Raw genomic sequence first — 15,836 nt, forward strand, 5'->3', positions numbered from 1 at the left:
GACATGAGTGTATGAATTGTGTGCATTTGTTCACATGTTTGTTTACAATACGTTCCATAGTGCTTGCGTGTAATGCACACACACTGTGTGTGTGTGTGTGTGTGTGTGCAGGTGTGTGTGTGTGTGTGTGTGTAACAAAGAGGCGATTGTCTTGGTTGGAAGCTTTTTGACAGGTCTTTTGACATGTGTCACAGGAGACAGTGAAAGAGTGATGTCAGTCTTAAAGGATGTGGTACAGTAGGTATACTGTACACACCTCATCAACACATACAGTCACAACACTGTACCGCAAACAAGTCGTCACTGTTGGGCAGAAACCTTGTATGTCCAAAACGGTTACGTTTTAGGAAATGGAATGAAATTGTTCAGAGATAGTGAAAATAACAGACAACTCTTGACACACACGAGTTTCCTTACACTCTTGTACGACTAAGTAGGGCATTAAGTGACGAAGAATCATAAAAGGTTTAAATTTGGAGATACAAGGTTTCTGCCCGACAGCGACGATAATGTTACATGAGCCAATGCTTTGATACTGGCTGTCCAGGGCGGTGGTTCTGAGATGTCACCATTTGGCTGCTGAGTCTTTTGGAGATGTCTTTGGTGTAATCATTGATTCAAACAACAGGCCTATACTAGAGCCTAATAGAGTCCCGAATTCCTGATGTCACTCGTACATATACCCCAGGAGGGTCACGGAAGTAATGTTTCTAGGGCGAATAATATTGGGTCCTGGCTCTGTATTGTTTACGATAATAATCATATTTGATTCTGTTTCTGGTGAAAATGTAAACTAATTTGGCGGCAGTAACACTCCGAGTGCTGCGTTACGTGCTTGTAGATCTGCTATTTTTGAAAAATATTGAAAATGAGGCGCAAATCTTTGAATATAATATTCTTTCAGACGTTTTTAACTAAAATCTTTGCTTCTGGTAGGTCCCTGGAACAACATATTTTCAGATGGGGGTCCTTGACATGAAAATGTTTGAGAACAACCGACATAGAAGCATAGTTTTTTCCCTGAAAACTGTAGGCCCTTGTAAAATCGTCGAATAGGTCTAAATGGGTTAAATTCCTTGATGGCAAAAAGTCTTCTACCAACGGAGCATCTGTGGTGAATCTACTGTAGATGGGTGTCGCTGTCTTCACCGTGTGCGTTGGCCTTGCTTTCAGAGCGGGAACAATAGCTGGTCTTGTCTTGTTTGTACAGGAACCCTTGGCTACCTCAGAGCTGATTTGTAAGAGCTCGGGTCAGAGAGGCCAGGAAGCAATTTGGTATTGCATTGTGGGGGCAGGATTAAATTGAAGAGTCACAAGTTTTTACCGTGTGCTTGCTGCAACACGCACGCACACACGTGGGTGCACGCACACACACATACTTGTAAATAATTTGTGTCTATATGTGTGTACTGTATGTAAGCTGAGGTGACACAGGTGTGTGTGTGTGTGTGTGTGTGTGTGTGTGTGTGTGTGTGTGTGTGTGTGTGTGTGTGTGTGTGTGTGTGTGTGTGTGTGCGTCTTTGCTCTGCTTTATGTGATGATGGTGAATGACCTTGCACCTCTATAATGACCTGTGACCTCTGCCTTTCTGTGTGGAGTTTGCATGTTCTCCCCGTGTCCCCTATAGGGTAGGTACCCTCACAAAAAACATTAATCCTGGTCTCTAAACTGCCTCCCCCTGGCCAGCCGGGGCGCCTGATGGAGGGGAAAGGAACTGGTTGGAATAACGTGTTCCTTCCACACGCTACGTCCAACCAGGGAAACTCCCCCCTGTCAGGTGTAAAAGGAGCAACTTGGACACTCAGGCATGAAGGAAGCATGAGTTCAAGTCCGTTGCTCTCCCCATGTCCCCCATATATGGGGACTAGGTTGGCGGAGGGTGTGTAGAGCCCAGGATCACATTAGATAATAAATTGACACAGGGGTGAAAAATGGGTTACAAAATCGTGGGATAAAAAAAAAGAAGAATATATAATGACCTGTGATGTGACCTTTCTGTCCTGATGTGATTCCGTCCTGCAGGTTCTGATCACCGTCTATTGGCTAGGTCGAGCCGCCAACGGTTGCACCTCCTACAACGGGCCCACGCTGGACCTCAAAGAGTTTGAGGGCCTACTGTCACAAATGAGAAAGGTACGTCCAAACGTTACTGTCACAAATGAGAAAGGTACGTCCAAACGTTACTGTCACAAAGGAGAAAGGTACGTCCAAACGTTACTGTCACAAATGAGAAAGGTACGTCCAAACGTTACCGTAGCCTGAAGTTCAACCAGTGTTGTTTTCGTCGACTACAACTAAGACGAAATTATGTTCGTCGACTACCTTTTTCCACCGACTAAAACTAAATGGAAACTAAGCTATGATGACTCAAATAAGACTAAATATACTGACGGTTTCGTCAACAAATTAGACTAGACTAAAATGTTAGGAAGTGACTAGTGGACAAGAGATCCAGTAGAAGTCATTTTACACTTGGTTGCATGCTGAAAATAGAGATCCAGACTTATACAGGATCTCTTGTCCCTTTCTAACATTTTAGTCAAAAAAAAAATTGTTGACGAAATTGTCAGTAAATTTACTCTTAGGTGACCTTCACACCAGCAAGCTTTACAGCGATTAAAACTAATCCTGCTGCACATTGCCGGAAAGTGCACTTCGTTTGGCAGGTGTGAAGCCTCATTCGAATCCTAATGTGCATCAAAGAACCGCATTTTACTCTGACCAAAAACGGGGGTTTCGCTTCGCTTCCATTCGCACTTCGCAGCAAATAAAGGAAATGAAGCAAACAATGTGGCGGGTGAGGAGCTAAACACAGTTGGAGACGGAGAAGGCATATTTTAGATGTCCCGTTACCATGGATAAACGTGGTCGAAAGAGGAGACCAAAGCCCTGGTCGAAATGAGGACGAGTACATTAATCAGTTGCTTAAGGAAACACATAAAAATGCAGTGTATAGCCTACAGAATATTCTGTCTGTCTGTCTGCGCATGCCGTAAACATGGAGTTCTGTCTCTGTGTGGGTGCTCAGCACTGTGCCTCTATGCCCAAAGGAACAGTGTGTGCGGACTGCAGAGAGAGAGAGATCCAGTCCCCGACGGCACGACACATGCACGTTATGAGTATAATTTTAAAACCATAGATTTCACTGTGTAGGCTATAGTGAATTGAATTGAACACATTGATAAGGTCCCTGCTGCGTTTCCAATTGCTGCGGTTATACAGAGCAGTGTGAAGGCAAACTGCAGCAAATTAAATATGCAAGAATCCCAACTTCTCCGCCCATTATCATCGAGTCTATCGAAGTATTAGGTGGGAATGTGACCTTAGTTTTAGTCATCATAGCTTAGTTTTGATTTAGTTTCCATTTAGTTTCCGTCAGTGGAAAAAGGTAGTCGACGAACATTTTTTGTCTTAGTTTTAGTCGACAAAATCAACTGTAGCTAGTCATAAAAATGCACACATGCAAAGTATGCAGAAACCCATAATGTATTGCACAGGTTGAACTAAATCACTTGTGTGTGTTAGATACAGAGACTAGAGACACACTAACACTAACGAGTTGCCTTGATGCCTGTTGCCTGTCAATGAGGGCCAGCTGGCTCCTCGTTGACAGACACACCTCAGCTGTGCTGAAATGAAGTGACTACAGTAACTTGAAAATGACTGAACTCACTGAAGACATGATGTGATTAGGGTAAGCTTACATTTCATATCACAAACACCTGTAGTGAAAACTCCTGTAACTGTAACCAGGAATCACATTTTTGGAAATTATGAATCGATTTTGAATCGTTCATAACGGGAATCACGATTCTATAAATTCGAAACGATCGGGAAATGGGTAACAAATTATTGGCTACTCTAAATTTAGAGAAAAGAAGAAAAAAAAAGAAAAGAAAAACAAAATGTGTGAAAACTACTGGTTTAGGGGCTCAGGTCTTACAAAGGTCACAATAAATACACACACATGTGCAAAGTCTCTCTACAGTATCCATTGCTATAGACACACCAGGGGCTCCATTTTCGTCACCGATAAACCCCTTGTCCCTAAACTTCTTTGCCTTTTTTTACTATTTTGAAAAACAACTAGCCAATCTACATTGACACGTTGTGAGCTTGTAGACTGGTCATTTTAACTATTAAAACATGTTTAGCAAAATAGTAAAATAAAAGGCAAAGAAGTTTAGGGATAAGGGGTTTAGCGGTGACGAAAATGGAGCCCTACTGTATGTGTTTTTCATTGTGCAGCCACTCATGAACATGATGTCACTGCACTGCGATTTATTCCACAGTGTGACGTCTCTCTCTCTCCTCCATATACTATAAAACTGAGGAATCATCTTCTTGACTTCGTACCCAGAGCTAAATCTCTTTCACAGATGTCTGCACATTGCACACACACACTGCAGCTGACCAAAACATAGCTTGTTTCTATGAAGCACAAATAAAAACAAATCACACTTGAAGCGAGGGGCACTCTTATCATCATACATCACATTCCATGCTTAGCCAATCAGCTGAGCACATTCCATGCTCAAAGGGACATACAGAGAGACACACATACTGTAAACACAAAGCTGTGCATACGAGAATAAAATAAAAAACATAAAAAATGTGTTGATGGCACTGGTCTGGAGATTTTTTTTTAAATCACTGAAAAACACTCACCCTCCAGACTCCAGACTCCAGACTACTTTGACAGTCAGTAGTGTTCTGGTTTTCGTGGTTGAAATAATTTATGGGTGGAAAAGAAGATAAGGTTTATACCTGACATGCTTTCTCTAGCCAGGCATAGCCAGACTAATGAAATTTGCTTTGGCAGATTAGTCTGGTGTCCAGTACCAGTGTTTTATCCAGCACCTGACCAGTGTTGTTTTTGGCAGCAGATTTTAGTTTCAGTCCTATTTCATTTAGTTTTAGTCACATTTTAGTCACCTGGAATGTTTTAGTTTTAGTCGGCTAAATCTACAGTTGATTTAGTCGACTAAAATGTATTTTGGCGGGCCTTGGTGCCATCGTAGTGACTGTTTTTACACTGGCTGAAAATAGCAGATCTACATGCATTGCTCACAAGGCGTCGATTTTCAGCATGCAACCAAGTGTAAAATGACTTATACTGGATCTCTTGTCCCTTCCTAACACTTTAGTCTAGTTTTTATTTGTTGAAGAAATTGTCAGTATATTTAGTTTTAGTCATCATAGCTTAGTTTCCATTTAGCTTTCGTCAGTGAATAAGCATTCAAATGTCCTGTGTTCAGCACCATATATCTGCCTTATAGGACTGAGAGGAGATTTGATTAAGATCAGGAACAAGAGGGATAAACCATTCAATTACATTTTCAATTCAAATGGGCTTTTTGTCATGATAAAACACACCAGTATGTTTACATTGCCAAAGCGAGTGTAAGAGTGGGGTCTGTTTGTGGCAGCCTTTCTTGTCTAAGGTCTTGTTCACAGAGTCTGCACATAGTCGAGGCTTACATTTGTTTAGGGTTGTTCGGTTAGATAGAATCCCATTTTGCTTTGGTTTTGGGTTGTCTCTTTACAGTATGCCAATGGGACTTGACTTGACCAATTAAGTCCCAAGTCAATGTAAAAAGTAAATGAGTCCCAAGTAAATAGCTTAACTCATTGGTTATGTCCAATGGGTTTTCTGGTAGCTACAGTATGTGCTTGTGTAAAGTTGTGTTTGTGCACAGAGTCCCTGAACCAGCTGACAGGGGGCCATCCCTGTAGGTTTTCTCTATATTTGAGGGCTATGTTACGGGTGAGTATCCGCCCTGAAACTGGGAGGTCAGGGGTACGATCCCCGGCCAGTTCATACCAAAGACTGTAACAATTGGACCCAATGCCTCCCTGCTTGGCACTCAGCATCAATGGGTTGGATTGGGAGGTCAAATCAACTAATCAAAGGATTCCCGAGCACGGCACGGCTGCGGCTCACTGTTCTTTGGTTGCGGCTCACCGCTCCAAGAGATGGGTCAAATGCAGAGAACAAAATTTCACTGCGGTAACGTGTGTGACAAATCATAAGACTTTGATTTCTTAATTTCCTGAAAAATTTTTCAGATGATATGATGATAATGGAAATGATATTCATGTTCATGTTTTGGTGTTTTAAGCATTGTGTAATACTTTAGCTATTGAAAAATTGCAGATCAACAAGCTCATAGCGAGCTTGTAGGACTGCTATTTTTTTTTTATCGTGAAAATGTGGCGCAAATCTTTGAATATATATTCTTTCACAGCGAGCGGTTTTAACTCAAATCTTTGCTTCTGGGGGGTCTCTGGAACATAATATTTTCAGATGGGGGGTCGGCGGCCAATTACATCATGAAATATTGAGCACCACTGGATTTAAATAAGTGCTGAGCGTGTGGTATTACATATACTTACAGACTGGTATCACAAACGTTCAGGGAGGGTTTTTTAGAACAAAGAGAGAAGCAAAACACATCGAGGAGGGGTGGGGGACAGGAAGTTCCTGTGGCTAGCAGGAAATGCCTTTCTCCACCTTTCATTAAACCAGAGACACACACACACACACGGACGTGAGTGAGTCTATGGGAGAAAGACGGAGAGATTGACAGATAACGAAGGAGAGACTGGGAAAGAGGAAAAGGAATCCAGAGTAGAGAGAGAGAGGGAGGGGGGGGGGTGGGGGGGATTCTCCAGAAAGCTGAGTGATGGATTGTGCAAACTGGGGCTGCTGCTCCATATTTGGCCAGTTTAAAAAGAGAGAGTACATTATACACTATACCAGCTCATTGGCCTTGAGGTTAGAGTGTCCACCCTGAGAATGGGAGGTCGGGCTTTGATCCCATTCCCTGGCACGGTCATACCAAGGACCCAATGCCTCCCTGCTTGGTGCTATACGACATACTACTATAGCGTCAAGTCCATGAAGTGTAAATCAAGCTGACACAGGCGCTATAGGCTCCTTTCCTATGGGCCTCAGGGCTCGGCAAGGCTTACTTACACATTACACACATTACACTTTTCTTTGTATACATTAAATGGGTTCTGCTTATTGTGTGTGTGTGTGTGTGTGCGTGTGTGTGTGTGTGTGTGTGTGCGTGCGTGTTCGGCTGTTCAGGAGGTGGAGGACGCAGAGAGTCCGTCTAAGCGCAGCATCAGGGACAGCGGCTACATCGACTGTTGGGACTCGGAGCGCAGTGACTCGCTCTCGCCGCCTCGTCACGGCCGAGAGGACTCCTTCGACAGCCTGGACTCATTTGGATCGCGCTCCCGACAAACCCCCTCCCCGGACGTACTGGTTGCCCGTGGCAGCAGCGATGGTACGTCCAAAAGTTCAAATAATTTGTAATATATTTACCTTTCTCAAGCAGGTTTCAAGTCTGCAAGTTGTCAAATCAACCAAATTACCAATGGGAAATGGTCTCAGCAGTAGTGTCAAGTATAATATGAGTCATATAGTCAATGGGCCAAACACTTTAGCACTTAAATCATTAATACGCACTCGATTAGTCATTTTTGTTGCCACTTCCAACACAAACACAGAAGATTCTGGTCATGATTGTGACTAATAGCGGCAGGTTACTGTAGGGATAAATGGGGAGAGTATAAAGACACCAAAATCAAAACACGGTTATTTTTTCCATGATAGCAGTGATAGGAACGCAGGCGCACAAGTGGAAGAGGAATGTGTAAGCGGGGAAGTGGAACTAGCTGGAGGGGTTATGAGTTATTATACCACGCACCATTTCTCCATGTAATTGAACGTTTTGTTTCTTTTCCACTGCACCAGCAATATCCTGTATCGACGTTCTCTAATTGTCTGATGATCTGTGTTGTCTCATGGCTGTCTGCGTTACTAGCGTCAATGGTTGTCTGTGATAGCATCAATCTCTCTCTCTCTGACATCTGTAACAATGGCTCTTCTGTGTTGACTTGTTTGAACCTGTTGTCATGGGATACGGTTACGGCATGTTTGAGTGACAGCATTGTTGAGGGAGCTAAGAGAGAGAGAGAGAGAGAGAGACAGAGATGAAATGAAAAGAAATTGGAGTGTATAATAAACAATATAAATGGTGCATTTATATATATTTTATATATATATAAATATATATAAATGCACCATTTATGTATGACTGATGGTCATTGATTGGAGTACTACTGTAACTAGTAACTAGTAAATCCACTAGTCGACCTTGTTGGTACTAGTTGACTAGTTGATAAGATTTTTTTGTTTGTTTCCGGCCTGTTTTTGTAGGCCTCAAGATCAGATAGATTATTGTTGTAGTCACCAATGTACACAGTTTTTAAATGTACAACTATTATTATTATTTTATTTTTTTACATAATGGTTAGGCATAGTTAAACTAGTCGACTAGTAAAAATCACTAAAAGTGAAAGCCCTAGTATGTACAGAGCACTAAGGACACGATGCCATGTAACAAAATGTTTATGATTAATAACACATGCTGAGCCAGGAAGACACCAATCCAGAAACCATCAAAGGCCTAAAGTGACACACAGACATAAGGTGTGAGACAGATACAGTATACTCAAATGTGAAGACTGATGGATTCTCATCAATATTTTGAAAGTGCAAGGTGTTATTTCAGTGGGTTTTATGAATAACCCAATAACCCCATAGCCCAAAATAATAGAGACCCCAGGTTGAAAGCGGTTAAGTCTGTCTGCTGAGTTTTTTATAAATAAGTGTAAATAATAACTCCATTGGATCCATTTATACACTTTAGGTTATTTCTAGGGATGTCCCGATACACTCTACCGCTGAGCCACCACTCACCCCTCATGGGAAGTGATACACTCTACCGCTGAGCCACCACTCACCCCTCATGGGAAGTGATACACTCTACCGCTGAGCCACCACTCACCCCTCATGGGAAGTGAAGTTGTTCAGATAGTCTTTGACAGGCAACGTGGGCGTTGTCCTTGGAAACAACACAAGAGAGAGAGAAGGCTTCACCACAGTCGGCACAGATGAAGCGCACAAAGTGCACCATTTATCAGAGCGGTGTCCATCTATAGAACTTGGCCCCAACAAAAGAGTTCAGCCAATATTACATTTCCTCCAGAGATTAAATTAAGCCTTTCCCCCCATTCAATTATTATGTGAATTATTGTCAGGGAAGAGTGCATGAGTTTGTTGAAGCAGGAGCCTGTGAAATAAAAGGTTCTTGTTGTGTAAAAAGAAAAAGGTCAGGGTTGGTGAAAACACGCTATGCCAGTTAGCTTTTGTGTGGACGTTAAAAATGGGATGGACAAGCTTGTTCTCTTGTGTGTAATTAAAGCTTCTTTGTGGTTGGCCGATCACTGGTCTACAAGAACACTCTCAGTTCTCCTGTCTGCTGCAACTAGTGTCGCCAAGTCTGCTTATTATAAGTGACTTTGGGCTTGTTTTTTGTAAAGTCGCTTGTGGGTTGCGCTTTTTTGGCTTCTTTCAATAAAGTTACTTATTTGGGCTTGCTTCTTAATGTTGTTTAAACCAGTGGTTTTCATGCCAAGCAACCCCAAATGGTGTGTGTGTGTGTGTGTGTGTGTGTGTGTGTGTGTGTGTGTGTGTGTGTGTGTGTGTGTGCGTGTGTGTGTGTGTGTGTGTGTGTGTGTGTGTGTGTGTGTGTGTGTGTGTGTGTGTGTGTGTGTGTGTGTGTGTGTGTGTGTGTGTGTGTGTGTGTGTGTGTGTGTGTGTGTGTGTGTGTGTGTGTGTGTGTTCTTGTGTGCGACTGCATGTGGGTGTGCGCGACTGTGCGTGTGTGAGCTTCTTTTGGGCTTGTTTTCATAAACCTGGCTGCTTGTTTCTCTTGCAACATCTGGCAACACTGGCAGCAACTCAGGGATCTGATCCGGAGCCAGTTATTATTTTGTCCTCGTTTGTAGAACGAGGTTCTTGGCAGCAAACGTTGTGCTCAAATTCAAGCCAAACTAATCCATGTTCAAATAATCTGCACAGGTAAAAAAAACTCCTACTTGACCACATGAAGCGAGCAGCGTGACCAGCAAGGCGAGCATTCTGCGGAAATAGTTGATCTTCGCACTGGCGCCGTTGACGTATTGTGAGATTGTGTGTTGTTGTTGTGAGATTGCTTGTAGATCGGCTAATTTGGCTATTTGACATACATCAGAGAATAAATGTTTTGTTGTTGAACGCAACTCGGACCCTAAAGTTATAATCGATGTAGTTTGGGGGTAAATTGAACCTTGAAGGTTGCAGCGTGGCCTTTGCAGTCAGTGCTTTTCCTCCACATCTCTCTCCAAACAAAAACACAGATGGGATGCTTACGGCCTGAGACTGAATCTATTCACAGTCTCCCAGTTTAAACCTATGCAGGGTTTTGTGACGGCCATCATAACCTTTTATAGGCCTTCATTAAAAAGAAGACAGAGTGAAATACGTACAGTGTGGGAACCAGCATCATGCTATGGCAGCAAATAGAGTAGCGCTTGGCATTATAAAATATTTATATGCAACCAAACCATATTTTTAACTAAAGTTGTGTGAAAAACATTCTTTATGACTGTTTACCATTGACATGGCTGTCTGAGAAAGACGTCATGTCACCAGACACCATGTGTGGGGAATTGTTCTAGTGTCAAGGTGTTAGAACACCTTGACACTAACAGTATTATTATGGGTCTAAAGGTACTTTTCAGGAAAAATGTAGAATGTAATTTAGTCAAAAGCTCTTTTTAAGACATTTTGTTGGATTAAATTGAAGTGTTCACATAATGACTTACTGAAACTTTCATTTTAGTAACTTAATGTATTTTTTGTGGAAATCCCATTTTGGAACAAAACTCTTCATTTGTATATTCCCAATTCCCATCCCAGTTTTTGCTCATAGTGAGCTACCTTGAAAATCCCCATTTTTTTGAGGGGGTGAGAATTTCTGTTACAGTACGACATTGACCCCTATAGTCAAGGCCCCCCTCGTGCTTCAATGTTACCATGTGTTCCAACCCCAGCGTCGCACCACACCGTCAAGGCACATGTTCCTCAGTACAGACGTTGAGATTCACTCATGTTTCCAATTGATGGCTTAAGAGGCTCTCTCTGTTATCAATCCAACCGCTGTGTGAGGCATAAATACCTTCGGGCCTCGTTAAGACCTTGATCTGACTGTCAGTCTTTCAGGTCGTGTCACATGAAGAAGACTGCAAAGAGGGATGTTTCCATCGGTATGAGGTGTGCAGCCTTGCTCTCGTTCGTGAAGCTGTGGCTGCGACTTCTGGATTCATTCAGATCCGAGGAAAAAGCTAAAAGAAATAAATGTGGTCCAAATAGCCCGTTGGAATGTGTGGATTTATACCTGGAAAGCTCCCATGACCATAATATGCATGTATCCTATTCTTATTGAGTCTGGATTTGATTCGATCTCATTTGATTTGAGCTGGACAGAATGTCGACACGGGTGCAAAAACTGTAGAAGACAAAATAATAATAATAATGATAATTATTATAATGATGATCTATACATCTTATGATGTAGGACACTTTAATAAAAACTCTATCTATCTACAACAAGCTATCTTAACGGTGCAAAATACAATAAAAAACGCTTCACCCCCTGCAGAATACTTGATAATATTTAGAATGAATGATGAAAAGGTAATTTACAGGGGTGACCAGAGCCAAAGAAGTTTGAGAACCACCACACTGATATAGATTGAGTGCTTGTTTGTGCGCGAGACAGATGTGAATTCACATGTGCTACACATCTTGGAAAGGAATTCCTAGAGACCTTGGGTAAATTGTGAGCTTTGGTGTAGGGGGGCCCAAGTAGCCTATAGAGTAACACTCGTGCTTTCTAAGGTGTGATTTGGGGCTCCAAAGCTGAATAAGAATTCAATATCAACATCCTAATACTCTCCAATAATTAGAAATTAGAAATTAGAAATTATTACAGGCAGTTGCTGCTGTCAAAATATGACCCCCCAGTCAAAAAACTTTTTGTGTTTGAAATATACACTCGTGCGTTCTATGGTGTGATTTGGGGCCCTAAGGATGAACATCCTGTCCAATACTTAGGGATAGGGAGGGGGGTGAAATTATGACAGGCAGGTAAAAAACACGTTGTATTTGAACTATAGACCCCTACGGGACACCGGTCAATGAGGTACAGAAATGGTTTAAGTGATTCCCATTTCTCTCGAGCGTTAAGCAGAATGTATAGTTGAATTGAATATTAATACATTAATATTGTATGTAATTTAAAACGGTGAGGTTCTCGCATAATCTCCCCTAGGGTTTCTTACCTCACCGGCACAATAACTAACTGTAAACTTTCCCATGGAAAGAACTAAACATTATGCATGAAATGAAATTATTCAATAAATCAATACATCTAATAAATTCTAGAATATGTTGCGGTGGAGTTTTAATCATAAACCAGGGGAAGTCCTTGAGCGATGCACGTCTGCAAAGCCAGGTGTTCCCCTGGCCATTAAAGAGCTGACAATGTGTTGAGAATCTGATGGAATGCAGTCAGTGGCACCGCCGCACGTAAATTCCTCCTCACCGGTAGGCTAGAATTTATTCTTTGCGAGCTGTAACTGTACAATACAAATCATATGATTTGTGTACGGCGCTCCAACAGAAACCACTGGGCCTGCAGACTGCCTTTGATTGATTTATGGTCAGCTGTTGGGACTGTACTGTACAGTACACAATATAATGCAAGAATGTACGAGACTGAAAAAGTGATTTGTTTCATATGTACTCCTCGGACAACCTGCGTAGGTTTTCTCTGACTTTATTTTTCTCTCTTTCTCTCTCTCTCTCTCTCTCTCTCTCTCTCTCTCTCTCCAAAGTTATCGTTTTCATAAAAGGAATGACGCTGATATTTTCATATTTTCTCTGCAGTCTGCATATAAATGTAGGCATTTAGTCGCGTCTCTTTGCCCCGGTCTGATTTACAGTTGGAGAATGTACTGTAGTCTGTACTGTAGACGTTTTGCCCCAGGATACTTTGACGAGACACATCATGGATATTGAGAAGCACATTGTCTGTCTCCAGGATCAAACATGAAACCTTTCAATGTCTTATCTGATGGCAGTCCAGTCTAGCACAACTAATGAACTTAATCAACTTAATAAACGTTGAATTGGGAGAAGAGGAAGCGCTGCGTGATACGTAGTTATCAGTAAGTGAAAACTGGTGCTCATTGGAGAGGGTTCAATAGTAGGTATAAAACATATTTAACCCATTTTGGGCAGGAACCCCTTTTGGTGTTTTAAAGCAAAAAATAGCAGATCTACAAGCAGATCTACAAGTTCATATGAACTTGTAGATCTTTGCGCACACATACGCACACATTTTTGCGCACACATGCAGCCCCCAAATACCTGTATGTGTGCCTAAAATAATTCACATTGGAAGACTCTGTTGTTGCTGAAAGCTTTTTTTTTCTCCATAGTTTTCCGCTCTGTTGTCAATTGTTTGGGATCTTTTAAAACGGTGTGCGGATGTCCTCTTTCCTTTCTTCGTTGCTGAAATCTTTAAATTCTCATAGATGGTTGGCCAATAATATGACTTAATTTTAAAGCAAGTACTTTAGTATCTTATAGGGTAAAAATGTCAATTTATTATTATTATTATTATTATTATGTTGTTGTATTTATATTGTGGCCCTTCTAAAAAAAACAATGGAAACAAGCCTATGTGTATTTATCCTTTTGATTTCATTTTCAATAAACTGCTCAATCAATCAATCATTGCCCCCCCCCCCCCTCCTCCTCCTCCCATCAGGCCGTGGGAGCGACTCAGAGTCTGACGGCCCCGCCGCCGCCCACAGGAAGGTGCCCGACGTGCGCAAGGACGACATGCTGGCGCGGCGCACCTCGGTCAGCGAGCTGCGCGCCGCCATGCCGTTCAACCAGTACCTGCCCAACAAGAGCAACCAGAGCGCCTACATGCCCGCGCCGCTCCGCATGAAGAAGAAGGGCGGTGGCGACGAGGAGGGGGGCGGAGGCGGGGGCGGCGGCGGTGGTGGCGGTGGTGGCGGTGGTGGCGGTGGTGGCGGCGGTGGCGGCGGGCGCAAGAGCTGGAGCACCGCCACTTCACCCGTAGGGGGCGACAGACCACTGAGGTGAGCACAGTGGTGGAAAGTAACTAAGTACTTTTATTTGTACTTTACTTGAGTATTTCCAATCTCCAATACTTTTACTTCTACTCCACTACATCTCGGAGCCAAGATTTGTACTTTTACTTCACTACAATTATTTGATAAGTTTAGTTACTAGTTACTTTGGAGATTTTAATTTTGATTAGAAAACATACATTAACCACTTCAACCCGATCAGTGGCACATTAAACCAATGACCATGCACTTGAAGGATATTGCGGATGGTATACTTTAAAAAAATACCGTGGGCTATTTTGTGTTTATGACATTTTCACGTCTTTAAAAGGGTGGCATATAATGAAACTGCTTCTCTCTCTCTCTCTCTGTCTCTCTCTCTCTCTCTCTCTCTCTCTGCCCAGTGGTGGCAGAGAGATGTGGTTAATGGGTTAATGGGAACCAGATGTGCTTTTTGTTTTCATTGGCTATTGACTCTGGACTAAGGCAAAAGCTCTTAACAAGTGTGAAATTTGCAGAGTAGACACAAATGAAGACATCTTGAAGTCTGAGATTTATTGGGTTGGCATGTCAACCCTGTACAGTATGGGGCCTGGAATCGCCACCGTGTTGTTTAGAATCGATATTAAAGGACGACTTCATACATTTTCAACCTATCTTCGTATAATTGGTCCTCACTAATGTTCATGATAAAATGGCACCATGTTTTTCTACTGTGGGAAGTCCAGAAACCCGTCTACCAGTGACATCATCGTTAGGCAGATTTTGTTTGGAAACAAAATTAAATACAAAATATTTAGATTTAGTATTATCGCGAGAACGATGGCTTCCATTATAGCATGGTAACTTTTCACGAATAGAAAGCCTGCAGTTTCTATTAGCTTGGATTCCCCATCGATGATGTCACTGGTGGACGGGTTCCTGAACTGCCACAGCCTCCTACGAGACACAGACTAACATTAACATTTTTCTTAACACAGTAGAAAAAAATTGCTTTTTCATCATGAACATTAGTGAGAACCAATTATATGAAGTATAGTGGTTTATTGAAAAAGTATTCATCATTGTTGATGTATTGGCTGCGGAGTGGATTCCCTTCTCGGCTTTCAGTGTTATAATATTAGAAAATCCCTCTTTGTGTTCCACATTTCATGCACTTAAAATAATGTATTACGTATCAGGTATGAGTGCAGAGGAGGCCATCACTGAGAGTGGGCAGAAGAGGAGAGAATTCTGTCAGAATATACACCAGAATTTACTGGGTTCTTTTTCTGGGTGTGTGGAGCCTAAATCCAACCCATCTGTGAAGGGAGCTGGTGCCCGCTTGATGCTGCACACCCACCCCTTCATCCATCCCACATCCAAGGCCTGTTGTTTGTGTGGTTCACCCTATAGTTTGAGAGCTTGGATATCTGCTATCTTTGAAACTTTTTAGAAAGAATTTGAAAGTTTAGATTAGAATGGTGTTCATTCTAATTTAGTTTAGAGGGTCAGGGTAGTGTGTGTGAACTGGACGTATGGGTTCAACATCTATCACTGCATCAGTCATTCGACCGTCATTTACAATTTGCATTAGAGACACTAACCCATTAAAACAGCGATAGCATCTCTGTTGTTTTAGATTTTAGCTGTAAACAGCAGATGAGCTTGCCGATCTGCTATTTTTGAAAAATCGTGAAAATTAGTGCAATTCTTTGAACATATATACTGTATATTTAAAGCGAACATTTTTAACTCAAATCTTTGCTTCCGTGCGCTCCCTGGAACAA

General features: G+C 42.1%; 1 protein-coding gene across 10 annotated transcripts in view; it reads left to right on the forward strand.

Moving 5' to 3' along the window:
- limch1b (LIM and calponin homology domains 1b) overlaps window positions 1-15,836 on the forward strand; it is a 140,409-nt gene that overhangs the window by 84,719 nt on the left and 39,854 nt on the right. For 9 of the 10 annotated variants that reach the window (XM_080774495.1, XM_080774502.1, XM_080774503.1 and 6 more), the window contains 3 exons: window positions 2,023-2,133; window positions 7,097-7,298; window positions 13,737-14,076. In XM_080774495.1, the coding sequence (XP_080630621.1) occupies window positions 2,023-2,133; window positions 7,097-7,298; window positions 13,737-14,076 (653 nt within the window). Of the gene's footprint in view, window positions 1-2,022; window positions 2,134-2,225; window positions 2,236-7,096; window positions 7,299-13,736; window positions 14,077-15,836 lie in introns of those variants that run through there. The other variant, XM_080774496.1, reaches the window with a different exon arrangement.

This window comes from Protomyctophum bolini (assembly GCF_963924005.1).
Source record: "Protomyctophum bolini genome assembly, chromosome: 10".
NCBI classification, from domain to species: domain Eukaryota; kingdom Metazoa; phylum Chordata; class Actinopteri; order Myctophiformes; family Myctophidae; genus Protomyctophum; species Protomyctophum bolini.